General features: G+C 47.6%; 1 protein-coding gene across 1 annotated transcript in view; it reads right to left on the bottom strand.

Annotated features, from left to right (window-relative positions):
- ARHGEF10L (Rho guanine nucleotide exchange factor (GEF) 10-like) overlaps positions 1 to 27,041 on the bottom strand; it is a 149,556-nt gene that overhangs the window by 83,957 nt on the left and 38,558 nt on the right. Inside the window, exons 7-13 of the mRNA XM_006883599.1 lie at positions 21,333 to 21,441; positions 19,648 to 19,754; positions 18,275 to 18,352; positions 16,993 to 17,172; positions 3,894 to 4,010; positions 2,291 to 2,383; positions 1,049 to 1,222 (exon numbers count right to left, since the gene is read on the bottom strand). Coding sequence (XP_006883661.1) covers positions 1,049 to 1,222; positions 2,291 to 2,383; positions 3,894 to 4,010; positions 16,993 to 17,172; positions 18,275 to 18,352; positions 19,648 to 19,754; positions 21,333 to 21,441 — 858 coding nt within the window. The remainder of the gene's footprint in view (positions 1 to 1,048; positions 1,223 to 2,290; positions 2,384 to 3,893; positions 4,011 to 16,992; positions 17,173 to 18,274; positions 18,353 to 19,647; positions 19,755 to 21,332; positions 21,442 to 27,041) is intronic.

Consider the following 27,041-nt stretch of genomic DNA (forward strand, 5'->3'; position numbering starts at 1 on the left):
ATTTTGAAATGACCAGCACGGTTCCGTTTCTGGCTACACCCAGTTTCACTTCCGCTTCTCCCGGGGACACGGAAAAGGGGAATCATTGACCTGGTCTCCCAACTGGCTGAGATCGCCCAGGGACAGCCTGGAGGTGAGGCACAGGGCATAGTCACCACCACACTCTTCACAGCAACCTCTGGCATGTATCCAGCATGTTCCCATTTAACAGATTGAGAAACTGAGCCTCAGGGAGTTGAGTTCCATGCCCAACATCAGACAGCTACTGACTGAACGTGGGCACCCCTGGAATCAGGCCAGTGGCTGCTGAGTGACCAGTGTCCACAAGGAACAGGATGAGAAAAGTTCGCTCTCTGTCCAGAGCAATCGTGACTTGACCATCTCCTCCTAAACCATCACTTCTGGCTACAGCTGCACGGCATCTCCTCACGAGGTATGGAAATGGTCGGCGGCTGGGTCTAGAGCACTGGACCTGGACCAAGAGTCCGTTCTGTGAGGAGTTTTCCTTTTTGCACTGGCCTAGGTTGTAAAAACCGAGGCCCTTCACAGACTCATTTGCAAGTATTTTTTGATTCTTTATTATTTTTAATAAAATAGTAATAATGGGAATGACAAGCATGAAGACCTCTCAGAAGGAAGCTGTTGGGGGTCAGATACTATTAAAATTTTCTTTTCAGAGTTAGGAAATGGAGTTCGGACAGAGAGGGTGACTCACCTGAGGTCACACCGTGAGAACTAGTGGCAAATTGAGATTCAAGCCCAGACCCTGGCCTGAACTCCCGCTCTCTGAACCACAGTACCAGGCTGTCGTTTCTACTGTCCTTACTATTACAGTGATGAACAAAATCAGCTTCTTTGTGAAAATAACGTAAAATAGCAACGAAAGGGGTGGAGGGAGGTCAAGTCTAGAACAAACCCTCAAGGTAAGTCTACCATTGCAATCAGGGAGGCCTCTGGCCCAGAGAACACTGCCACCTAGTGGTGACCACGAGGCTGGCTGGCTTAGTGATGGGAGGGCGGGCGGACAGGGGGGAGAGCGGGCGCGCACCTTGTTGAGGCTGCTGCGGTCGCTGACGCTCTTGGTCAGCTGCTGGATCTCGGCCACCTGGTCAGCCAGCCGCTTCTGCTCATTTAGTTTCTCGGCCAGCGTCTCCAGCTCGGTGAGGGCCAGCTGCAGCGAGAGCCTGTCGGCATGGCCCCTGGGGGTGTTCTTCAGCATGTCCTGCCAGGACCAGGGAGAGATAGAGTTCAAAAACCCCAGCAGAGCCAACCCTGGCCTCCTGTGTGCAGAACATATCTAAAAAGGGCTCCGCTTGCAGCCAGGACAGATGGCAATGAGAAAAAAAAATCTATCCCTGAATAATTGATGGAGGGTGAGAAGGGGATTCAGGCGCCGTGGCAACCATAGTCTGTTATACGCTGTGTTGCTAACTGAAAGGTCATTGGTTCAAATCCACCTGCCACTCCATGGAATAAAAATGAAGCAGTGGATTTGCATTAAGAATTACAGACAGAGTTGATGTTCTAAAAGGAATGCAAGATAAGAAACCGCGCGCATGACAATAGTTTTATAAGGGGAATTGGCAAGGGGGGGGAAGGAGAAAAGTGTACATGAATGAATAAATAATAAACAATTTTTTAAAAAAAAATAATTTCAGCTTTGGAAGCCCAATGGAGGGGTGCCACAAGTTGGAATGGGCTCTAGAACGGTGAGGGTGTGGGGGTGGGGGGGTGGGGGGGTATGTGCACACACATGAATGTGTTTGTGGGCATGTGTATTGGGATTAGAGTCCACCCTGAGACCAAGCAGCTCTGAGGACAGAGGAGAACACTGCTGAGCCTGGGCATGCAGCCACCCTGCCCGGCTCCACGGACGGAGATCACCCTTCTCCTGTGCAGTCTCAGTCAGCAGAGGAGGGCCCAGCTCTCAGGGCCACATGGGGGTGGCAGACACATATCCTGCTCTCATTCTGAAGCTGAAGCCAGAAATGGCCAAGGTAAGCCAATGACTGAGCACCTCTTCCCTGCCAGACTCCCACAGGTCCTTCAGCTCCCACCAATCCTGGGGGGCCCCCACAACCTGGGCGGCAGGGTCAGTGCAAAGCAGGCTATGGGACAAGAGGGGTGTCACTGGAGGGTCGAGGAAAGATGAGGCATAGCAGGTGCAGACGAGGCAGCTTCGTGATTATGAGGCAGTGATAGTACCAGACCCTCCCTCCCACATCACTCAGCCCAGGAGGCATTCCCCCAGCCTGTGCTGCATCTGAGTCCCCAGAATTCCTGGTGGTACCTGGAGCAGGAGGATGAACTGTGGGAACCTCTGGATGGGCTTCACCATCAGTCCGTAGAGAGTGACGCGGTCTGGGCTGCAAATCTGCCGCCTCTGTTGGAGACCAAAACCTGCGGCTGTCAAGTCAGTTCTCTCTCAGGACAATGAGCAGGGCAGGCCACTGCCTGAGGGCTTCTAACATATGACTTTCAGGGCAGATCACCAGGTGTGCTTTCCAAAGAGCTGCTGGTGGGTGTGAACCACCAAGCTTGCGGCTGGTAGTCAAGTGCTTAACTGGCTGTGCTGCTCACAGACTCAGCTGGAGGTAAGCTCTCTACCGAGAGTCCCAAGGTCCAGTCAGCACCACCACCCTGGGGTTCTCTCAGCACCCAGATGTGAAGGAAGAGCTAAGAGAGATTCCTGGGTCATTTTAAGGTCTCTGATCCTGAGGCCTAACCAAGAAATTTATTCAAAAGGTTAGTTTCTAGAAATAACAAAGACAACCATTCCTCCACTTACAGGGAAGCAACTGGGCCCTGGGCAGGGACTGGGAGGGACACAGCACTGGGTGGGACATGGGGGTAATGAGTTCTCAGGAGAAAGCAGTTCTCATTCTCCCGTCTCTTATATCTGGCCCATCACTGCATCCACACACCTGCATGAAAATCATACTCAGCCTCTGCAGCTCCAAGCCACTGCCACTGCTGCCCCACAGACCTCCACTCCCCTCTGCCCCAACTCAGAACTCTCCCATGCTTCCCACCGCCTAAAAGATTCTCGCTGAGCTGCTGTGCCTGGACAGGTCTGGATCATCTAAACTGAGCGCAACACCCTCCTGGGCTTTTCTTCTGTGAAGCCCCCCAGTATCCATCTAGTGTTCACAGACACATGCAGAAATGCCTGCTCCGACCTCCTGCCTCTGACAGCTAAAGCCCCACCAACCTCGCACCTCGAGCCCCATCCACACCTGTTACAATCCCTCCCCTGGGGCCTTGTCGGCCCAGCCCCTCCCGAGCCTCCTCAGTGGGGCCCTGCCCCGAGGACCCTCCACACACTGCGGTGCTTTCCTGGCACCTGGCCCGCCCTACACGCCCTGCTGGGTGGCATGTCCCTACCCCATGACATCTTCATGAATCCGGCATATCCTTCCACACAGAAGATTTTATTCTCACGGAGGATTTTCATCTCTTTCCTCTCCTTTGAAATATATTCTGCATTCTTTGACAGATGGGAAGATGGACCAGCTCAGCAACCCTTGCAGCCTATGCGAAGCCCCTTATTCCTAAGCTCAGTCCACCAGGTTCCAACTCACTGGGGTTACTAACCCATGGAATTACCAAAGAATCGGCAAGATCACAGTTCTTCCTTCTGCGCTGTACGGGATGAGGACCCCAAGCTCCTTATTGACATTTTAACTCTGAATAACCATCATCTTGAGGGCAAGAACAATGATTTTCTTCTTATGGGACAGGGGTTCCCCAAAGCAAAGAAGAGGCAGGTCTCTGGACTACAGCAAGAATGCAGGACCGTAATGCTAGAACCTGAGTCTTGCTCAGTCCTGAGAAGCCTCTCATGGCCACCAGCTACCAGCAGCCAAAGGCCTGGACCGTGCTCGGGACCCTACCTTGAGGAACTCCAGAAAGGCCGGCTTGGTGAGGCAGGCCTTCTTGATGATGGACATGGCGTTGGTGAAGTTGTTCACGTAATCGCTGTACACGTCTAGCACCATGGACTTGGAGAACTGAAACGAAGAGCAGATGCAGCCATGAGAATCACAGCAACGAAAGGGCATGGCCAGCGCTCACCAGGCACTAGGACGGGCCAGGCTGGGATGACCTGACTCTGAGGTGGGTCAAAGTATCCATCTCCCCGAAGGAAGCTAAGTGTTGCTGGTTATAGTGTCCACCCACATACACACCACCACCACCACCACAAATATATGCTGGAGCCCTAACCCCAGGTACGGGCAAACACAATCATGTTTGGAAACAAGGTCTTTGCAGATGTTAATCAGTTCACACGAGGTCACAGAACAGGGTGGGTCTTCAGCTGTGTGATGTTCTTTTAAAAGAGGAGAAAAGACACAGAGAGACAAAAAAAGATGACCGTGTGAAGATACAGGCAGAGACTAGAATGACACATCTGCAGGCCAAGGACTGCCAGGATCCAGCAGACGCAAAGAAGAGGTAAAAGGGGTATCCTTCCTTCAGAGAGAGCAGGGCCTGACCAATAGCTTCACTTCGGACTTCTGGCCTCCAGAATTGAGAGGCAATACATTTCTGTAGTCTCAAACCACCTAGGCTGAGGGGCTTGGTCCTGGCAGCCTGAGAACACATCCATCAGGGCTCAGAAAAACACAGGGATTGCGAGAGGTCACAGGTGGAAAACAGAAGGCTGCAGGGCAACAGGGCCTTCTCCCCCGTGTCTGGGCTGAGGAGGTTTTGCCACCAGGTCCTCTCCCCCAGACTGAGCTCACAGGTTAAGAGAAAAGGAGAGAAGCTGAGAGAGATGGGGTACCGCTCCCTTGGCTACAGTAATTTTCCTCACCACTTCCAGAAAATTAAAAACTCCCCTCACGTTCCCCCCTCAAGGATGGCATTATTGACCCCTCACTGGGGCAGTGCACGCTGAGTTACCAAGGGTGAGTGTGGTTTCCCTGGAATCAACACTCCTTCTCTCGAATCCCTGCACACCTGGCCCAGGACATCAGGTCTATTTCATGGTTAAGCAGAATGTTTGTGTTTACACACACACACACACACACACACACACTCGTAAGCAGCAGCAGCAGACCCCAATGATAAAAAAGACAAAAGAAGAGTTCCACCACTTGACCTTCCTGTGCTTCATGAATCCCTGGAGCCCAGAGATTTCTGTTTGAAAACCACAGGTTCTAGAGAGCTCTGGTGGGGTAGTGGAGATGGAGCTGCACTGCGGACCCAAAGGCAGCAGTTCAAATCTACTAGCTGCACTGCACTTGAAAGATGGGCAATCTCCTCCTATGCAATTTATAGCCTCTGAAAACCCACTAAAGGTTCAATCACAAGTCATTTCACACTTGACAGGAATGAGAGACAGAGAATGTACTTCTCGTTTTCCAGAGAGGCTTTTTATTGTTGCTGCCGTTATGTGCTGTCGAGTTGAGTGTGACTCACAATGACTCTGTGAACCACAGATCTGGACTCTGTCTTCTCCTGAGTGTCCTTATCGTCCCTGAGACACTTAAGCCCACTGTCTTAGTCACTGTTATCAATTCATCTCACGAGGGTCTTCCTCTTCCTCACTGACCGTTCCAGGCATGAAGTCCCTTTCCAAGGAATATCCTCTCCTTACAACATGCCCAAAGTATGGGACACAAAGCTTTGCCATCTCCAAGAGATATCTGTTTGTTCTTTTGGCAGTCCGTGGGATATTGAGTACTCTTCTCCACCACCACAACTCAAAGGCATCGATTCTTATTCTATCATCCTCATCTACTGTCCAGCTCTCTAGATGCATAGGTGGTGACTGGAAAAACCAAGGCTTGACTTGGGCATACCTTAGTCTTTAAGCTGACATCATTACTCTTCAGGACTCTGGAGAGGTCCTTGACCATAACTTTCCCAACGTAATTCTCTGATCTCCTGACTGCTGGTCCCAAGGATATTGACTGTTTAGCCAAGAAAAAGTGTCATGGACCTACTCAATGTTGCAATACTCCCCAAAAGGATAAGACATTCACTAATAGTTATAATGAATGTTTATACATCAAATAATAGAGCTCTGAAATACATAAACCTAACTCTAACAGATTGAAAGAGAAACAGACATTAAGACCGGGAGGCCGCTTTGATGATGGACAAAACTAGAAAGAAATGCAACCAGCTTGAGCTTGGACATATATAAAACACACCACCAACAGCAGCACAGCCCACAGTCTTCTCCCATGCACAGGCAACACCCTCAAGAACAGACCATATCTTGGTCTTCAAGAATTCAAAACCATTGAAATGAATTTGAACTTCAATCAATTAAAAAAACACTGAAATAATGCAAAGCATCTTCTCTGATTATATGCTAGAAAATAATAAGAGAAAGAAAAAGGAAAAAACTGAATCCATGGAAAATGAACAGCACCTTACTTAAAAACTAATAGAATAAAATTGAAAATAAAATTTTAAAACTTCCTAGAATCAAATGAGAAAGTAAACACAACACACCAAGATCTCTGGGACACAGCAACAGCAATGCTCAGAGAAAAATCTGTACTTAATAAATGCACATATCAAAAAAGAAGAGTCAAAATGAACAGCTTAATCCTACAACCGAACATAGCAGGAGGAGGCAACTCTGGTGGCCTAGTGGTTAGTAGCTGGGCTGCAATCCTGAAGACACACAGTTCGAACGCACCAGTTGCTGCATGAGAGAAAGATGGGCAATCTCCTCCTGCGTAATTTAACCGCCTCTGAAAACCCACTGGAGGGTCAGCTCTGGGTCAATTCCAACTCAGTGATTCATAACAACTGAACAGGGATAAAGAGTCAAAGACATTCACAATTATTAGGAAAAAATGAAATAATAAATATTAGAGCAGAAATAAATGAACTAAGAAACAGAAAAAACCGTAATAGCTTTAATAAGACTAGAAGTTGGCTCTTTGAGAGGATCAATAAAATTGACAAAGGAAAAATCAGATGATGAAAATCATCAAAATAAGAAATGAGATGAGAGAGTACAACAGAACTAACTGAAATAAAAAGAAAATGTGTAGAAAATTAACCCAGATGCGTATTACCCATTGAGCACAAAAACTAACTCAAAATGATTCAGGGCCCTACAATCTAAGTGTTAAAGCAAAAACAGTAAAGTATCTGGAATGAAACTTTAGATCAAACCTAGAGAGCCAAAACTGCAGCAAAAACAGGCAAACGAAAGGTGCAAATCAAACCGACAACAAGATACCATCTCACTCCAGTAGCAGTGGCAAAGTTTAACAGGACAGCAAGTATTAAATGTTGGAGAGGATGTGGTGAGACAGAAACTCTAATACATTGTTGATGGTATTGTAAAATGGTATAACCACTCTGGAAGTCAGTTTGGCGCTTCCTCAAAAAGCTGAACATAGAGCTATTCCACTGCTTGGAATATTCTCCAAGAAAATGAGAACTGAGGCTCAAATGGAGACTTGTAAACCAACGTTCATAGTAGCGTTATTCACCATCGTAGCAAGAACATGGAAACAGCCCTGATGTCCAACCACAACTGAATGGATTGAGAAATTATGGTACATTCACAGACAGGAGCAATGATTTTGTAAATTACTACCTAATTTGGGTGGGGCTGGAGAACATTATGATAAATGAACTAACTCAGTCTCATAAGAACAAATATCATATAAGACCATTACTGTAGACTGTGCAGAACAGAAGGCTGAGGATGGGTGGGATGGGGGAGGATGGGAGTGGAGGCGTTAATCACAATATCACATGATTTGATGGGAGGCGGAGAGAAGAAAATGGGAACGATCCAGTGTGAAAAACAATGTGTACTAACTTTGTAAATAAACCAGTATAAATAAAAAATGCTTTTAAAAAAATGCTTGAATGCCAGAAGAGCAATCAGAAAACTGAGGCTTAAAAAAAATAGATATTTATATTTATATCTCTATCTATCTATATCTATATACTTATCTAAAGGCTAGGAGGGAAAAAATCTTTGGCAATGACATCAGACAACGGTTTAACCTCTAAAGTATACAGGAAACTCCAACAATTCAACAGTAAAAGAAACAAAAATAATTTATCCAAAACAATGAGCAAAGAACATGAAGGGATACTGAGGACATTCAGAATACCAACAAATACATTAAAAGATGCTTATGATTATTAGTTATTACAGAGGAGCAAATAAAGACCACAATGCAAAAATGACTTTATAATAAAACAGAAAACCATTACCATGCTGTTGTAGGGGATGAGAACTCCTTGCTAGTGGCATTATAAAATTGGCACAGTCTCTATAGCCAGGAGAAGATAAAATAGATGAATGGGACCTTCTAAGAATCAAATCCCTATGCACATCCAGAAACTTCTCCAACAGGGTAAAAAGGGAAGGCACAGACAGGGAAAAAGTATTTGGTAATGACATGTCAGATAAGGAACTTATATCTAGAATTTATAAAATACTTGAGCACCACAACAAGATAAAGGTAAAGAATCCAATTGAAAAATGGTCACAGGATATGAACAGACATTTCACCAAAGAAGACATTCAGAAGGCCAACAAGCACATGAAAAAATGTTCAAAATCCCTAGCTCTAAGAGAGATGCAAATCAAAACAACTATGAGATATCATCTCACCCCAGTCAGAATAGCAAAATTTAACAGAACAGCAAGCAACAAATGCTGGTGAGGTTGTGGAGAAACTGGAACCCTTATTCACTATTGGTGGGAGGGTAAAATGGTACAACCACTGTGGAAAATGCTGTGGTGCTTTCTCAATAAACTGCAAATAGAGATACCATTTGACCCAGCAATTCCACTACTGGAAATATACCCTAAAGAGACCATAACTGACATCCAAGCAGATATATGCACACCCATGTTCATCATGGCTTTGTTCACAATAGCAAGGAGTTGGAAATAACCCAAGTGCCCATCAACAAACGAATGGATAGAGAAGCTGTGGTATATTCACACAATGGAATACTAAGCTGCATTGAAAAACAAGGAACTTGTGCAATATTATTCAAAATGGGTGACCCTGGAGGACATTATGCTGAGTGAAATATCTCAGTCACAAAAGGACAAATACTGCATGGTGCCACTGTTGTAGAATGGGACTGACATCAGGGTTGGGGTAAGACTGAGAAAAACTGGATAAATTATGTATACTGCATTGAAGCAGATGAGGGAGAGAGCAATTTAAAAGCGATATATGATAGGGTATTATGGTTATCACAAGAATCCAGAATTAAGGTTACATAGTGAAGTGGACTCGGGGCGGGGGAGCGGGGAGTGCAGAGCGATTGTATACCAATGAAAGAATTTTTCTTTTACTTTTCAAAGGGAGGAGTGAACTGGGGAAAAGGGCTAGGCAGGGAGAAAAGTGCAACAATGAATGAATGGAAACCCAAAATCTCTGTAAATGTTCATTAAAATTAATAAAATAATTTTTTTAAATGGCACAACCACTGTGGAAAAGAGTCTGGCATTGATATTCCAACAATTCCACTCCTAGATAAATATCCTAGGTATATGAGAGCATATAGACATGTGTACACCTATGTTCACTGCCGTATTATTTATAACGGCAAAAAGATGGAAAAAATTAAGTATCGATCAATAGATGCATGGATAAACTAAGTGTAGTATACAAAGGAGTACCATACAACTATAAACAATAAGAAACAGCTCTGGTGCCTTAAGTGGTAAGGAGTTGTGCTGTCAATCTAAAGGCAATCAGTTCAAATCCATTAACTCCTCCTCAGGAGAAAGAAGGGCAATCTACTGTGTGACTTAACAGCCTTTGAAAATCTGCTAGTGGGTCTGCTATAATATAAGTCTGTTCTGATTTGATGGTACATAATAACTACAACATAAATAATGACTCTGTGAAACATAACATGAATTAATCTGGAGAACATTACAAAGCCAACAAAAAAACAAAAAGGCATACAATTTACATAAGTCAATAGCAAAAGGGCAAATACTGAATGTTGGTTAGATGCCGCCAAATCCTGTATGACTAATACAGACCCTGTGAACAAGAGAGCTGAGTCCTATCCTATCCTGTGCCATCCTTATACTTCCTTACCCATTTAGAGCCCATTGCAGCTGTCATCATGTCAATCCACCTGTCGAGGGTATTCCTCTTTGCTGTCCCTGTACCTTTCAAGGCACAGCCCCTCCTAACAACATGACTGAAGTCTGTGAAGCAAAGCCTCATCATCTTTGCCTCCAAAGAGCACTCTGACTGCACCCTCTCCGAGACGTATTAATTTGTTCGTTTGGCAATCCATAGGGTATCCAGTGCTCTTCTCCAACACCACAAATCGAAGGCATCAATTCTTTTTCTGTCATCCTTATTCACTGTCCAGCTCTCAGATGCATAGTAGGTGATCAGAAAGACCATGGCCTGAATCAGATGCACCTTAGTTCCCAAACTGACATCACTGATTCCCAATAATTTGGAAAGGTCCCTAACTGCAGATTTTTTGAATGCAATACATCTCCTGTTTTCTGCTGGTACCGAGGGTATTAATTGTGGATCCATGTAAGATGACTTTTTTACCGTTTTACGCTCTTCTCCATCTATCATGATATTGCCCATCACGTTATTGTGTGGTTAGAATATTTGTTTTCTTGACATTGAGATGCAATCCATACTGAAGGCCGAATTCCTTGATCTTCTGCAACAAGTGCTTCAAGTCCTCCTCACCTTCAGCTAGCAAGGTTATATTATCTGAATAATACAGGTTATTGATAAGTGTCCTTCCAATCCTGATGTCAATTCTTTTTCATAATGTTCAGCTTCTCAGAATTATTTGCTCAGCATATAGACTGAACTGGTATGGAGGAGAATGTAATCCTGACACACTCCCTTCTTAATTTTAAAATGTATTCTCTTGCTTTGTTCGCACAACAACCTCCTAGTCTAGGTATAGGTCTCACATGAGCACAAATAAGTGCTCTGAGATTCCCATTCTTCTCAATGTTAACCATAACTTGTTATGATCCACAAGGTCAAATGTCTTTGCATAGTCAATAAAGCATAAATAAGACATTCTTCTGATATTCTTTACTTTCAGTAGGATCCATGTGACATCAGCAATGATCTCCCTGATGCCATAGCCTTCTCTAAATCCTGCTTGAACTTCTGGCAGTCCCCTATCTATCTACTATTATAGCCATTTTTGAATGATCTTCAGCAGTATTTTGCTTGCATGTGATATTACTGATAATTGTTTGACAGTTTCCACATCCTGTTGAATCGCCTTTCTTGAGAATGGGAACAAACATGGATCTCTTCCAATCCATTGGCCAGATAGTTATCCTCCAAATTTCCTGGCATAAACGGGCGAACACATTCAGGGCTGTATCTGTTAACTGAAACAAGCCAATTGGTATCCCATCAATTCCTGGGGTCTTATTTTTTTGCCAATGCTTCAATGCCGCTTCCACTTTCTCCTTCATTCTCACTGGCTCCTGCTCTTCCTGCAATTTTCCAGTGTTAGTTCTTTTTGGTACAGTCATTCTGTGTCTTCCCCCCATCTTCTTTTGATGCTTTCTGGGTCATTCATTCAGTGTATTGCCCATAGCATCTATCAATATCGCCATGCAAGGCTTATATTTGTTTTCCAGTTCTCTCAGCTTGAGCAATGCTGAGCAAGTTCTTTTTTTTATTCTCCAATTCCAGCACTCTGCACTTTCCATTGTAATACTTTGCTCTGTCTTCTCAAGATGCTTATTGAAATCTTCTGTTTAGCCCTTTCACTTCGGCATGTTTCTCCTTTGTTTTTGCTTCTTGATGCTCTAGTGCAATTTTTAGAGTCTCTTCTGACATCCATTTCGGTTTTTTCTGTCTCCCTTGTCTTTGTAATGACCTTTTGCTTTCTCCTTGGATGACATCCTTGATATCATCCTTAGCTCATCTGGTCTTTGATCATTGGTGCTCAAGCCTTCAAACCTAGTCTTAAGATGGTTTTGAAATTCAGATGGAATAGATTCAAGATCATACTTTGGTTTTAGTTGACTTATTTTTATTTTCATTGGTCACAATTTCAACTTGTACAGTCCACTCTGGCCTAGTTTTGACTGCTGATATTGAGCTTCTTCAATGATTCCTTCCACAGTCATCAATTTTATTTCTATGCCTCCCATCCGGTTAGATCCATGTACAAAGTCAACATCTGTGTCTTTTTAAAAAGACATTTGCAATGAATAAATCATTTAAAAGACAAAATGCGATCATTCTATTTCCAGCCTCATTTCTATCACCAACCCCATATATTCCACCTACTATTCCTTCTTCACTGTTTTCAACTTTTGCATTCCAGTTACTAATTATCACTAATGCATCCTGACTGCATGTTCGATCAATTTCAGACTGCAATATCTGGTAAAAATTTTCAATTTCTTCCTTTTTGGCTCTAGACATAGGAGTGTATATTTGAATAATAACAGTCATATTAACAGGTATGTGTATGGATAATATCTTATCACTCACAACATTCTATTTCAGGATAGAACTTGAAATAGACTTTTGTCACTATGAATGCAACACCGTTCTTCTCCTGTTTTTCATTCCAGCATAATATATACCATATGATTATCTGATTCAAAGTGGCCAAAGCTAGTCTTCTCATTTCACTGATGCCTAGTATGTCGATATTCATGCATTCCATTTCATTTTTCATTTTTCACAATTTCTAGTTTGCCAACATTCAAGCTATGAACATTCCATGTTCCAATTATTAAATTGTGTTTGCCATTATTTTTCCTCATTTCAACTGACTTCCAATCTGGGCTCTACCACCACTTGCTATAACTATCTGCATTTCTCTACTTTTCATAGGATTTTCAAAACCCTATTATTGAAGAAGTGGATGGCCAATCCTGCTTCCTGTTGTTGTTGTTGTTGTTGTTATGTGCCGTCGAGTCGCTTGCGACTCATAGCGACCCTATGTACAACAGCTCTAAACTCCGCTCTGTCCTGTGCCAATCGCACTGTCTCCGACACTCCCATCCCAATTATCCCAGTCACTGAATCAATCCACCTCATAGAGGGCCTTCCTCTCCTGCACTGTCCCTCCACCCTCCCAAGCATGATGTCCCTCTCCAAGGACCGGTCTCTCCTCACAACATGTCCAAAGTATGTTAGACGGAGCCTCAGAATCCTTGCCTCCAAGGAGCCACCCGGTTTAACCCTTTCCAGGACAAATCTGTTTGTTTTCCTAGCAGTCCATGGTATTCTCAATACTCTTCTCCAGCACCACAGCTCAAAGGCATCAATTCTCCTTCTATCCTCCTTGGTCATTGTCTTAGTCAGTCTTAATCTGGGAACTCTACTAAAACCTGTCCACCATGAGTAACCCTTGTGGCATGTGACACACTAGTAGCATCACTTTCAGTATCACAGCAAACCCACAAGTTATCTCAGTACAGAAAACTGACAACCAAGTGCCGTACCAATTAGAACAATCTTCTCTCCAAACTCAACAAAAGGACAATTTCATTTATAACTCTAAGAGCAAATAAGTCTTCACATCAGGCTCTTGGGAGCCCCAATCAACTTTGAATCACAAAGGTTCTAATTGGTTTAAACAAGAAGCTTCCAACCCACAACTAACTGTTAATTAAATCAACAAGACAACACATCTCACACCCAACTGTTAATGAAATAAAAACAACCTACTTTCAGGAATCCAGTTATAATTGGATTCAATTAAACAGCTGGATTCTAGTGTTGGAAATATTGAATAGGTCCACTATTATGAAAAATCAAGAACAGATACATACACAGAAAGTGGTTCTTTGCTGGTTACCAGGGATGGGACATGGGGGGAAGAAATCACTAACTAGACACTGCACATGTGCTATTTTTGATGATGGGAAAGGCAGAGACAATTATGAGTGAAGTTAGCATAACTTAACCAGTGCAAATAAAGACAGTAGGAAGGACATGAAAAAAAGGGGATAACTGCTAACAACTATATACAACATATATAATTTTGTAACAATAGCTAAAAAAAAATCAAAAGAACATGTGTGGTGTGGTCATGCAGGCAAAAATAGATGTCTATAGAAAAATGGATGTCTATAGAAAGGCATATGCAAATAAATCTGCATGCATATGTATGTGTGTTTGTGTTGTTGTTGTTGTTAGGTGCATTCAAGTGGAGTATGACTCATAGTGACTCTATGAACAACAGATCTGAACCCTGTCCTATCCTGTGCCATCTTCATAATCTCTGAAACACTCAAGCTCATTGCTACTATTACCAATCCATCATTACTATTATCAATCACTAGCACTGATGATCCGCATGGTGAGGGTCTTTCTCTCTTTCATCATCCTTTCTAAGCAGGATGTCCCTCTCCAAGGAATAGCTTAGCAAAGGGTGTCTCCTAACAAAGTGTGTTTGTAAGTTGTTGTTGTTGTTGTGTGTCATTGAGGCAAAAGTGACCCACAGCTGACCCTCTGGCAGGTTTTCAGAGGCAGTTAATCGCACATGAGTAGAATGCCCATCCTTCTCCTACAGAGCAACTGGTGGATTTGAACTGTGAGCCTTCAGGATTGCAGTGCAGCTTCTTGCCTCCAAGCCACCAGTGCATATACCTTATATAAATGTTTGGTGCATAATATCTACATGCATAACAAATCAAATAGGGAGCACCACTCCAGAGGCTTCCTAGACACATCCAGTGAGAGACTGGTTTACCAGGTTAAAAAGCTTGGGACAACAGTCTTGAGGAGTAACTTAAATCAGTTGGCAAGATATAATTTACAAAGATAATGGTCTACATCCTTGTTTGGTGAGTGTAGTATCTGAGGTCTGAAAAAGCTTGTGAGCGACCATCTGATACAACCATCAGTCTCTACTTACATGGAAAAAGTAAAAGACTCAAAGAAAAAACCAGTCTACCAGGTTCACAGCCCACAGGAACCGCAGCCTCTCCTAACCCGAGACCACGGGTGCTCGACGGTGCCCAGACACCACTACCAACTATTCTCATCAGGGACACAACAGAAAGTCCTGAATAGATCTGAAGGCAAAAAGCAAGGAACCAAATGCAAATTCTTAAAAATAAATCATAATGACTGGCCTGAAGAGACTAGCAGAATCCCAAAACTACCCCCTAAGAGAATCTTTGAACACGGAATTGAACCTATTTCTGCAGGATACCTTGCAGCCAAACAGACGGGCATATAAAACAAATAGTGTTAGCCGTGAGTAATGAGCTCTCTTCAATAATGAACTATATGAGACCAGATGGTCAACACTTACCCAGAAACCAAGCCGAGAAGGCAATGAGGAAAAAGCCATATCAACAAAAACAGAAATAAAAATAATGAGAATCTTGACACATTGTAAAAATTGTGACCAATGACTAGAACAGTTGTATAAAAATTGTTAAATTGGAGCTTAATATGCTGTATAAACTTCTACTTAAAATACCATTTTTTAAAAAGTAGAGCTAGAATCAGAATGTTTTTAAAAAACTGCTTGCTTTGGTAGCACATATACTAAAACTGGAATGATACAGAGAAGATTAGAAATGGCCCCTGTGCAAAGACTACATGCAAATTCATGAAGCGTTCTATATTTTTAAAATACTATATAACATGGGAGAGGCTAGAGACCTTTACGCTGAGTGAACTAACTCAGTCTCATAAGGACAAATATTGCATAGGACCATTATTGTAAAAACAGGATAACTAGTAAGATGTGTATAAAAGTCCAAATGGGAGAGGGGAAAATCCCCAGGTCACAGAGGTTTATGGGTGGAGGGAGGGGGGTGATGCATTAGAAAAGATTCAGTGAGGACCCTCTGAAAGATCAGGGTGATAGTGAGCATAGACCAATGGTGATTGGTTTATTAAAACACAATTTATGCGAATGATCATATGAAACACAATGTGAATGAAGCCGTGTGAAATACAATGTATACAAATGAAACACAATATATACTAATTCTGTATGCAAACCAATATAAAATAAATGTAGATATAGATATATAGAGGGGGGAAGAGAGAGAAGAAAGATAGATAGACAGATAGATAGATAGACAGACAGACACAACCTTTTGTCATCAAGTTCTATTTCAACTAGCAGTTACCTTGTAGGACAGAATAGGACTGTGAAATAGGATTTGAAAGGCAAAAGATCTTTACAGAAACACACTGCCACACCTCTCTGATAACTTTTTGGTCAAAGCCCAGGGCTGGGCCACTGGACCACCAAAACCCACTGCCAGTTGGTGGGTTCACATTCATGGAAACCCCATAAAACAGAACTGCTTTGTGGGGTTTCTGAAGAACTTCTTGGCAGCAGACTCATCTTTCTCCCTGGGTGTGGCTGGTGCATTTGAACCACTGAACTTTTAGATGAGAGACCAAGCACACCCCCAGTGCGACCTGGGCAAAGTCAGGATGATGACCTGGTAGCAGGCTCAGCAGACATCTCCAAGGACATACGGGACAGTTCAAGGAGTCATATGGCCCTCTACTCAGCCCAAGAAGCCTCAGAGGCCCTGTGCTCACTCTGACTTGAGTAGACTGAGCAGGTAGGAGAGCGAGGGATAGAGGTGGGGTGTCCTGGCTGACCCGGTAGCAGGTTTTCAGAGGCTGTAGGTCACACGGGGGAGGAGACTGCCCATTTTTTTATCCTAAGGAGCCAGTGGTGGATTTGAACAGCCAGAGAGGCACCATTACAGGGATGGCAGCACCTCTCCCTAGGGATTATGCCAGCAGAGCTCACAGAGGTACAGGGTGTGTCTTAAACCTAACCACTTCGGAACTAACAAGTGGGACACAGACCCCCGACACAAGGGGCAAGGGAGAGAAAGGGACCCCCGGCGAAGGCAAAGGCACAAAGCCCATCCTGCAGCTCACAGGAAGAGGAGTTCCAGCCTCCTGACCTGGGAGAAAAGAAATGTCTCCTCTGGAAAGCCACAGTCAAGTGCTGCTCTAGAAGACGTAACAGCACCTACTGAGTTCCAGCACTGACTAAGACACCTACCGAAGCCACAAAGAGGTCCCCGATCTTCTCGGTGGAGTCCCACTCGGCCACGCGGGAGGACAGGGCGATCTGGAACATGGAGTGGCAGTGCAGGATCTCCTTCACGCGGAAGAACACCACCTGGCACTTGCGAACGCTCAGCACCTTGGGCTCCATCTCCATCAGGGGGTTGCGGTAATCCTGAGAGGGTCAGAGGTGGTTGAGGACCCTGAAGGTCTGACACAGCCTCACCAAACCCCAGTGTTCATGGCCACCTGGGCAAGGTCATCAGAACTTGGGGTGGCAGGGGACCCTTGCTGTTGTGGCAAGCACTCACTCCCCAGGAATGTAGCATGCTGGCTTCTCTTGGCCTAATCTAACCGCTGCATCTCTGTTACAGTGAGTTGAGAAGGGAGCTCCACGGGCAAGGCTGGCCTCTGTGTGACTCTTAAGACTGAGCCATCCCCGGGCAGTGCAAAGAGTTAACTTGCTTGGCTGCTAAGAGAAAGGGGAGGCTCAAGTCTACCCAGAGGTGCTTTGGAATAACGTCCAGGTGCACTTTCGAAAAAATCGGCATTGAAAACACTATGGAGCACAGTTCTGCTCTGACACACCGGGTTTCCCTGAGGCAGTGTCGCTGGATAGCAACAGCTGGGATGGTAAAGGGCTGAGCGAGCTGTGCCGTCGAGCAGGGACGTGGGAGCCAGCTCACCAGGATCCCCGGCCTCCAACCAGAAACAGTGACACTCAAGTCTGACGCCTGGGTCTCTACAGGCCCGACTCTCTGTGAATCCAAACTCTGGGGGGTTAGCAACCCCCAAACTCAACAATCCCCTTTCCTGCCATTCAGATAGCCCACAACATCACAGGTGATTCACGTTTCAGGAGTGCAAAGCTATCAGCCCAGCTGGCACACCTTACTCAGGTACAACCATCTCCACAGCAATCTCTGGGCATCCTGACCATTTAACAAAGAGTACAATTATGCCTCCTGCCCTGGGGAGCTGCAGGATGATGGGAAATGTGACCCCTGACCCAGAGGGCACCAAGGATGGTGAGGACAGCACAGTTCCTTCTAGACACGAAGGTGAACACATGTCCTCAATTCTCCAGGACAGCCCCCATTTGGAGGACTCTCAATTCTGTTTCAGAACATACGCTGCTTAGCCTTCGTACTAGAGAATCGGGAACTCTTGGTGTCCCCTACTTAGAAGTCCTGCTGGCTTTTGGCCTACCCTTCCCCTGGAAACTCCTAGTCCCTTCTCTCTAAGCCCCTTCCATGGAGCCTACCCGGATGTCTTACCTGTAGTATCCGCTTCAGAGACTCCACGTAACTGCCTTCGCTCTGCACAATGGAGCCCAGGATGTGTCTCCGGACCACCTGGTCGAGTCAACAAACACAGCAGTGAACCGAACAGCCCCCCAGCACAGAGTGAGCACCTGCAGCATGCCCAGCCCCAAGGGACAGGGAGAGGGAGGAGCTGGAGCCCTCAGGAGGGCTGACAACTACACAACAGGAAGGACTCTTTGCTCCTAGACCCCACGCTTAGGACCTCTTGGGTCTGCCTGGCATGAGTTTTTACCCTACAGCTCTCTGCTCACCTAGAGAAACACCCACAGTCCCCAGAATGCAGAGAGGGGGCATCCCTCATCTCCATGAGTCCCCTGCCAGCCTCTACTCCCGCATACCCAACGATGCTGAAATCTCTGCCTCACCCCAGGGTGGTGGGAAGCTGCCTACATTTTTGGATTTCAATCACCTCGTATACATGTGGAAGTTGGACAGGAAATAAAGACAACTGAAGCCCTGATGCCTTTGAACTGTGGTGTTAAGACAAATAATGATCACATACCGCCTAAAAAGTAAACAAATGGTTTGGAAGGAATGCATCCAGAATCCTCCTTAGAAGCAAAGCTTGCGAGATTTTTTTTTGTCTTAATGCACTTTGTTCTATTATCAGGAGAGGCCAGTCCCTGGAGAAGGGGCTTGATAAAGTCAAGGGTTAGAGGAAAAAAGGAAGCCCTTCTAAGAGGTGGACTGAGCCAGTGGCGGCAGCTCCACGCTCAAGTACAGTGGGGGCTGTGCAGCATCGCCCATGCTTCTGCCCAGGCCTCACAAGCAGAGGAATGCGGGTTCTCGCCCTGCTTCCCAGCCAGCAGCTCAGACTGGAAGGAAAACAACAGGGCTCAGCCAAGGTCACAGTTACGGGATCCTGCCTCAGTGTAACACCCTGGGAGGAGGAGGACACCCCTCAAAGAGCCTCAGCCCCAGGGAACTCAGGAGGACCCGGTGGCCATGCACCTGCAGGCACGTGTAGTGTCCTCACTGATTAGGCTAGTTCGGTGTTTTCTGACCACCTACACTCAGTGGACGACACTGCAGCCCTTCCTCCAATCAGCAACTTGCTGTAAAGCAGGGAAACAGGAGCTACTCTGGTTTCCTGGGAGGTGGGAGGCAAAAGCTCCCAAAATCCAAATCCTCACTCCCATCCCAGCCCACTCCCTATTCCTGACTCCCCGGGTCAACAGCATGGAAGCAGTGGGTCTAGTTTGGAAAAAAAAAAGAGAGAATCTAGGTGTCTGGGGCTCTGCCAACAGCACCAAAGTGTTATATCTCATTCAAAACCTAGAGCAGGGTAGTCCCAGTAATAGCCCAACCAGCCTGTCCCCACACACCTGCTGAGGGCTCAAGCCATCGGGCATGGGACCCAGCTCTGGGGCTGGGGGCTTGATATCTGAAACGCTGACCTCCAGGAGCCCCATGTCCTCCTCCTCCGAGTCACCTGCAAAGTCAAGTAGGTTGGTGATGCAGACACAGCAGGGGAGACCCAGGAGCCAGGAACAGAGGACCAACCTAGACCGGCCCAGCGAGGCATGGATGAGCCACTGGGGTGGGGGGTGGTGTGTGTCTCTGGGTTGGGGGTTGGAAGGAGCAGAGGGATTAGAGGAAACTTCCTAGCCGCTTCCAGGGCCTAGAATGTTCCATTGGAGATGTGCAGAGTGTGAGCAGGAAGTGAGTGAGTGAATGATGGAGTAAATGAGCGAGTGAGTGAAGTAATGAGGAAAGCAGTGAGTGAAGAGTGGGTTAGAGAATGAAGGAGTGATGAGAGAGAGTGAGTGAGTTAAGGACTGAGTGAAGGAGTGAGTGGGCAAAGGAATGAGTAAGTGAGTTAAGGGATGAGCAGCGAATGGCTGAATGGCCAGAGAGGGGACACAAACAGCATCCTGGACTGGCCCATGCTCTCCCAAGTCACCATCTCTGCTCGGACTGCCCGCCCTGGCTTGGTGAAGGCCAGTCCGCCCATGTCCCCAACACCATACACTAAAAATAGTTTTCCCTGGATGCTGGAAAGACTGAAGAAAATAAGCCCCTAGAAAAGTGAGTTACTTGGCTTTCTGCTTTTACTGGGGGGGGGGGGGGGGGGGCGGAAGGTGGCCTAGGGAACACCCTTGAAGGAATTTTTTTTCTTTTTCTTTTCAAAGTGAAGGGGGGGTGGAATCCCCAGAGACCCAAAGTGGAAGGTTCCTCTGGTGTCTGACAGGGAAAGCGGGGTGAGTGGGGGCAGCCAGACAGCCTCAGGCTGGTGGCTGCATTCAGGAAGGTTTGGGGTCGGGCAGAGTACAGGGGTCTGTCCTCAGAGGGCTTGGCCCCCAGAGAGCGGTGCAGGCACCGGGCAGAGGAGCCGGCACCGCGGCGGTCCTGGAAGCAGCCGTGACCACAGGCAGCAGGAAGTGGGTGCCTGGAGAATGCCGGGGAAGAGAGAAAGAAGAAGTGGCAGTGGTCCCAGGGCCAAGGGAGCAGAGACGGCACAGTGGGCACTTACCTGAGCAGGAGACAGACGAGGAGGAGGAGGAGGGACAGCGGACAACCGTGTGGGGGTGTGGGTGACCAAGGCCCTCCTGACTGGCCCACATCGCGCCCTGGGCATCACTCTGCACCCACCCCAGCCACCGGCCACGCGGTTTCCTCTTCCCCCATGAGCCATTGGGTAACATTCTTGGCTGGAGATCCGAGCCCTGCCGTCGCTATTAATAACGTCTCTAGTGGAGGGTCACTTTAGGAAAGGCTCTGGGTTACTGGGCGGGGAGGGCCTGCTGGCCAGCTCCCCGCCTGGAGGGGGAGGGTGACAGGGATCAGTTCTCAGTCAGCCAGCCTGTCCACCCTGTACTTTCTCCGCCTACTCCACTGACTTGGCCATGACCACCCAGCCCCATCTGGGGGCTGGTGCAGGAACATGAAATGAGCACCCAACAGGTGCTGGGCACCACGCACACCTCCTCCTGGCTTAGCTGCCAGGGCACCAAGAAGACACGCCCCCCCTTTGGCCCCCTTCCCCGCGTGGCCCGGGCAGTGGCCTCACCAAGGACATCTTTTCTGTGCAGAAAGGACACTTTGCGCATGACGGCTATCCGCGTCTTCTCCAGGCCGTCCTTGGTCCCGCTCTTGGCGGCCTTCATGAGCTGGGTCATCTGAGCAAAAGCAGGGGGGCTCATCAGAGAGGCTGAGGGAGGGCCTGGGACGCCTGTCACCAAGGGCCACCAACACCACTCCTGGCCCAGGCTGCAGGCGCAGGACGTCACCTGGGTCCATTCCCTCCCAGGGAGGTGAGCAAGAGGTCAAGAGGGTCGGGGAGTGTCAGCCCGAGGGGCCCCCAGAGGAGAGATGGAGGGTCCTTCTGCCCTTGAGATCTCCCAGGAAAGTCGCCTTTATGATGAGAGGGCAGCAGGAAGTGGGTGCCGCCTGGACTCTGGGGAAGGAGGAAGGCGTTAACTCAATTCCTTCCCTTTGGAACAAACTACAGAAGTTGGCATAAAAGTAGGGAGCTGGCATGTCACTGGGGTAGCACTAGTGGTGTGGCACCAGGGATATGGCACTGGGGTGGTAAGTGGGCAATGACATTGGGACTGGCACTAGAGGTGTGACATGGGCATGTCCCTAGAGACCTGGCACTGAGGACAGGGCATGAGGGTGACACTATGGGGACAGTACCAGGAGGCGGCACTGGGGATGTGGCACTGGGAGGCACTAGAGATGCCTCTGAGACTGGCACTTGGAGTGGCACTCAGTGTGATACTGGGGCATGTCACTGGAGATGTGACACTGGGGACTTGGCATTGGAAGGAGGCACGGGGTGGCATTAGCGAGATAACGCCGGGGCTAGACGCCAGGTGTTGTAATGCGGACATGACACCAGAGGCGTGGCACTGGGGAATGACACCGAGAGCATGGCACCAGGGGTGTAGTGCTGTGAGTGCGGCACAGAGAGTGTAGTGCTGTGAGTGCGGCACAGAGAGTGTGGCAATGGAACCAGCTTTGGAGTGTGTCACTGGGTGTGGAACCAGGGGTCCTCTTGGGGACAGGGCACTGGGGTGGCTCTCAGGGGTGGCTGTGGGTGCAATGTGTAAGGCTTAGGGTCAGAGGCTCTGCTCCCCAGAAGCATGACTCTTCCACATCCTCAAGCAAAACAGGAAAATGGCAAAATCCGGTCCTCAGGAGATTCTGGGACAGATGAGCTGTATGAAAGCACCTGTAAATGTGCTGGACAAATCCCTGATGGCAGCATCGTACGCCGGTGATTCTCAAAGGGCAATGAAAAGGAGGTGAGCACCTCGTCCCATCCACTGAACCCAGTGGGGAAGCCCATCCCTCAGCCCCTAAAGAGACAGATTTCCAACTGAGCCCTGCCCAGGGATGCGGAAGAAGGCTGGGGCAGAGACGCCACTGCAGAGCAAGATGCAGCTTCCTCTTGTGCGGAGGGGTCTGCGGGCAGTAGGGCAGCAAGCTGAGCACAGACAGAGCACACGGAGACATGAGACCCAAGGGGCAGGGACCCTGGGTGGCAGGAGGCCTGCCTGGGAAGAGAGCTGCTGTCCTCAAAGTCACCAGAAGAGAATGAGCAATGAGGGAAATCCAGTTCTGCACTGTTACCGAAGCACTTGAGATGTGACTGGTACGACTCAGGAACCAGTTTCCTAATTCTATTTCATTAGAAAATAGCTTCCATTTACATAGGCACGTGGCTGCGATAATGGACAGCACAGTCCTAGAAAACCGGCTCTTTGCTCACACACTGCTGGCTGGGGAGCACTACTCATCTGGAGTGGGCAATGTCTTCTGGTTGCTTCTGTTCTCCTATCAATTCTCCAAATAGCCGTGTGGCCCACAGCTTATGGGGCCCAGGACTTCTGGGAGGGGCTGGGCAAGCAGTGCAAGGCTGGAAGGCGGGCGGGGGCTCTTCAGGAACAAAGCTGGCTTTCTGGAAACAAGCCCTGGGCAGAAAAGGGAAGTCCCTGGTCCCCTCCCTTCATCTTGATGGTACAATTCTTAATTCTCCAGCAGTGACTCACTCGTGGTTGGGGAAGAATAGTGATAAATGCCTGTGAGACCCTAATGGTGGGATAGATGTAGACCCCAGAAATGGCACATAGGACCTCATTTTCTTCTGGGTATGGGGGAGATGGGAACTGGTGTGTTACAACCCCAATTGGAAACCCTATTCTCAGTTCCTATCCTGACAGCAAATTGTCAATGGGGCTGTCTTGAGTTCCCGAAAACCGTATTTAGGGGAGCTCTGGAGGCCCCTCTCTGGGCATTTTACTAGGCACAAAAGGGCACCAGGCAAATGTCCAGGAAGGTGTCTGTGTTCACTTGCATGCCCACTGGTAAAGGCCAGGGCAGGACCCTGTTGCTCTAGGCTGGGCTAAGCACCCTGGTCTGAGCCTCTGCCCTTGCTCCCTGTCCCTCTAGGAACCTCTGCTCTGAGAAGATATAACTGCTCCACTCCTAGGTCATAAGCCTTCAGGGGGCATCTTTCTGTGAAAGGACTTCAAAGGGCATCCCTCAATCCTCTGAAGAGGCCAGGGTCTGCTGGGATGGACACCCAGACCCTGGCATCAAGTAGACCTGGGTTTGAACCCCAGCTCTGCCACTTACCACCTGTGCGACCACTGGCCAATCACTTCACTCACTGGCCTCACTGGTTTCATGACAAATGACAGCTGATTCCCAGGGTGCCATAGGGACTCAGTGGTCAGTACATGAATAGCAACGGTCACTGTCCGCTGGGACCACCAGCAACTGGGCTGCTTAGGTCGTGCCAAGCAGCTTACGGACTTGGTCTTATCCCATCCTCACATCTACTGTCGGGCACCCATTCACCGATGATGAAACCAAACTTCAGAGAGGCCAGGTGACCAGCCTAGGATCACACAGTGAGGAAGTTATAGGACAAGGACTCAAAGCCAAGATATGCTTCTCCAAAGTCCATGCTCCTAAGGTCAGCAGGTAGGAGATGTCCAATTAATGGACACTACTGCAGTCCTTCTGTTGTACACAGAGGGCTTAAGAGTTGGAAGTGACTCAAGTATACTGAACAACTCTTGTCATCTTTCCTGAAGACTAAGTTCTATCCAAGAAGGGCCTGGTTTTTTTTTTCAAGGCTTCCTCATCTCAGATCTCTGAACAGCCTGGAAGGAGAGGGGAGCAAATGGGTCCAAAGTCACCCATTACAGTGAGGCATGCAGATTCCTGGGCCCCAGACTGGAGCTACAGAACCAGCATCTCGGGAGGTGGATGGAACCCAGGAACCTGCATTGCTTACAAAGTGCCTGGTTCCAGAGGCCCTAACATGTGGAAACCCACCTGAGAAGAAGCTCAGGAGAAGTCTGGGTTTGACTTGAAGGCAGGGGCTGAGAAAGGGGCAAGACCAAGGGAGGGATAGCTGGCTAAGACAGTGACCAGTTACCAAATGCACCATCCAGCCAGGTTTCCAAGGCTGGGGACAGCAAGGGGCAGGTGCCAGGGGCTGAGACCCACCCTCTGGGGCCAGGAAGCAGCAGAGCATGCCCCCTGGAAGCAGCTCCAGCTCTGGAACGGCCCCCACCGAGGATATGGGAGGCGCGGACGGACAATACCTTCCAATCGTACTTGTGCTTCAGCTCCTGCATGTCTTTCCCCCCAACTCTTAAAGCCAAGATGTCTCTCTTAGTCCTGGCGTATCTCTCCTTTAGCCTAGTGAGGTCTGGAGAAAGCTGGAGCCCCCAAGCGGCCAGGCAGGAGGAGAGCAGGTGAGAGGAGCAGGCGGGACAGGGAGGAGACAAAACATAAGACAACAGAGCAAAAAGGAGACTTTGGTCAAGTGGCCCATGGGCGATTCAGGGCAGGTGGGACTCAGAGCTGAGATGCCTGAACTCAAGCAGCAGTCCTGGCCAAGCCTGTCGCTGGGGTCTATTCCAGCCGCGTCCAACCCCAACGTGCCAGGCAGGTGGGGGCTGCTGGGTGTTTGCAATAGGGAATCCTGGCTGTGAGGGAAGAGAGATGAGAGGGGAACAAGCCAGATCTCCCATTCTCTGGGGAGAAAAACAATTTTCTGAGGACAAGGGCTGTGTTGTGGTTATTGGCCCACCGTCAGAGTCCAGCACAGGGCTTATAACATAAGGGGTTCTCTGAAAGTAGTGGAATGAATGTATGGGCAATGGATGAACGGACAAATGTAGAGAAAGATGAATGGAGGCCCAGATAGCTGGGAGGGTGGATGATTGGGTAAGTGGATGGAAGAACAGACAGATGAACAAAGAGATGGATGAATAGCTTAGAAAGCAGAGGATACGTGGGTGGGTGGGTGGATGCACAGATGGTCAGTCAGGTGAGTGAAAGAATGCAAGGCTGGGTAGAGGCAGTGATGGACAGATAAATATTTAACAACTATTTCCCAAGAGAAAATGCACGTCTTTGTAGTGCTACAGTCCCATGATGTGCATACTCCCACAGTGGACAACTTCAAGTCAACTCCAATGTGTTACCACTGAGCAGAGTTGGAACGTGATGCCTGCAATAGGTCCTACTGAATCTACTGAGGTAACACAAACTGGCGTAAGGCCATCACTGGATGAGGTGGTCTGAGAAGTGGACAGATGGATAAATGGTACGTCGGTGGATGGATGGATGAGAGATGGACGGACGGACGGTTAAGACTTCTGGGAAGATGGATGGATAAGTAAACATAGAGATGTTTAAATGCATGAACTGCTTAAGCAGCAGGGACATTTAGTAACGTACACAATCAAGACAGGTACAACTCCTACAACAGCAGACAAATAAAGCAACCAACAGTGTGTGCTCAGGGGGTAGGCAGTACATTCAAATAGTGGCTCCCTAGCGACTAGCTGGAAAAGCCTCATTACTTCTGTGAGGCGCAGATTTAACACATAATGAAAAACATGCAACAAAAATTACATGAAAAGCCAAGAATCAGTGAGTGCTTGAAAATGGAAGCCATTATTACTATTACTATTCTATATTTCAAAGTATCGTGCTCACTATTTATGCTAATGGATGGATGGATGGATGGATGGTGGTTGGATGAATGGATGGATGGTGGTTGGATGAATGGATGGATGGGTGGATGGATGGATTAGATTGATGGTTGGGTGGATAGATGGATGGTTGAGTGAGTGGGTGGGTGGATGGATGGACGGGTGGATGGATTAATGGATGGATGGTTGGGTAGATGGGTGGGTGGATGGATGGATGGATGGATGGATGGATGGATGGATGGAGGGTGGATGGATGGATGGATGGATGGATGGTTGGATGGTTGGGTGGACGGATGGATGGATGGATGGTGGATGGATGGATGGATGGATAGATGGATGGTTGGGTGGATGGATGGATGGATGGATGGATGGTGGGTGGATGGATGGATGGATGGATGGATGGTTGGATGGTTGGGTGGACGGATGGATGGATGGATGGTGGGTGGATGGATGGATGGATGGTTGGATGGTTGGGTGGACGGATGGATGGATGGTGGATGGATGGATGGATGGGTGGTTGGGTGGATGGACAGATGGATGGATGGATGGTGGGTGGATGGATGGATGGATGGATGGATGGATGGTTGGGTGGATGGATGGATGGACGGGTGGGTGGATTAATGGATGGATGGTTGGGTAGATGGGTGGGTGGGTGGATGGATGGATGGATAGATGGGTGGGTGGATGGACGGATGGATGGATGGATGGATGGATGGTGGGTGGATGGATGGATGGATGGATGGTTGGATGGTTGG

Source organism: Elephantulus edwardii, unplaced genomic scaffold (genome assembly GCF_000299155.1).
Source record: "Elephantulus edwardii isolate Elephantulus edwardi_28Jun2011 unplaced genomic scaffold, EleEdw1.0 scaffold00028, whole genome shotgun sequence".
Classification (NCBI taxonomy): domain Eukaryota; kingdom Metazoa; phylum Chordata; class Mammalia; order Macroscelidea; family Macroscelididae; genus Elephantulus; species Elephantulus edwardii.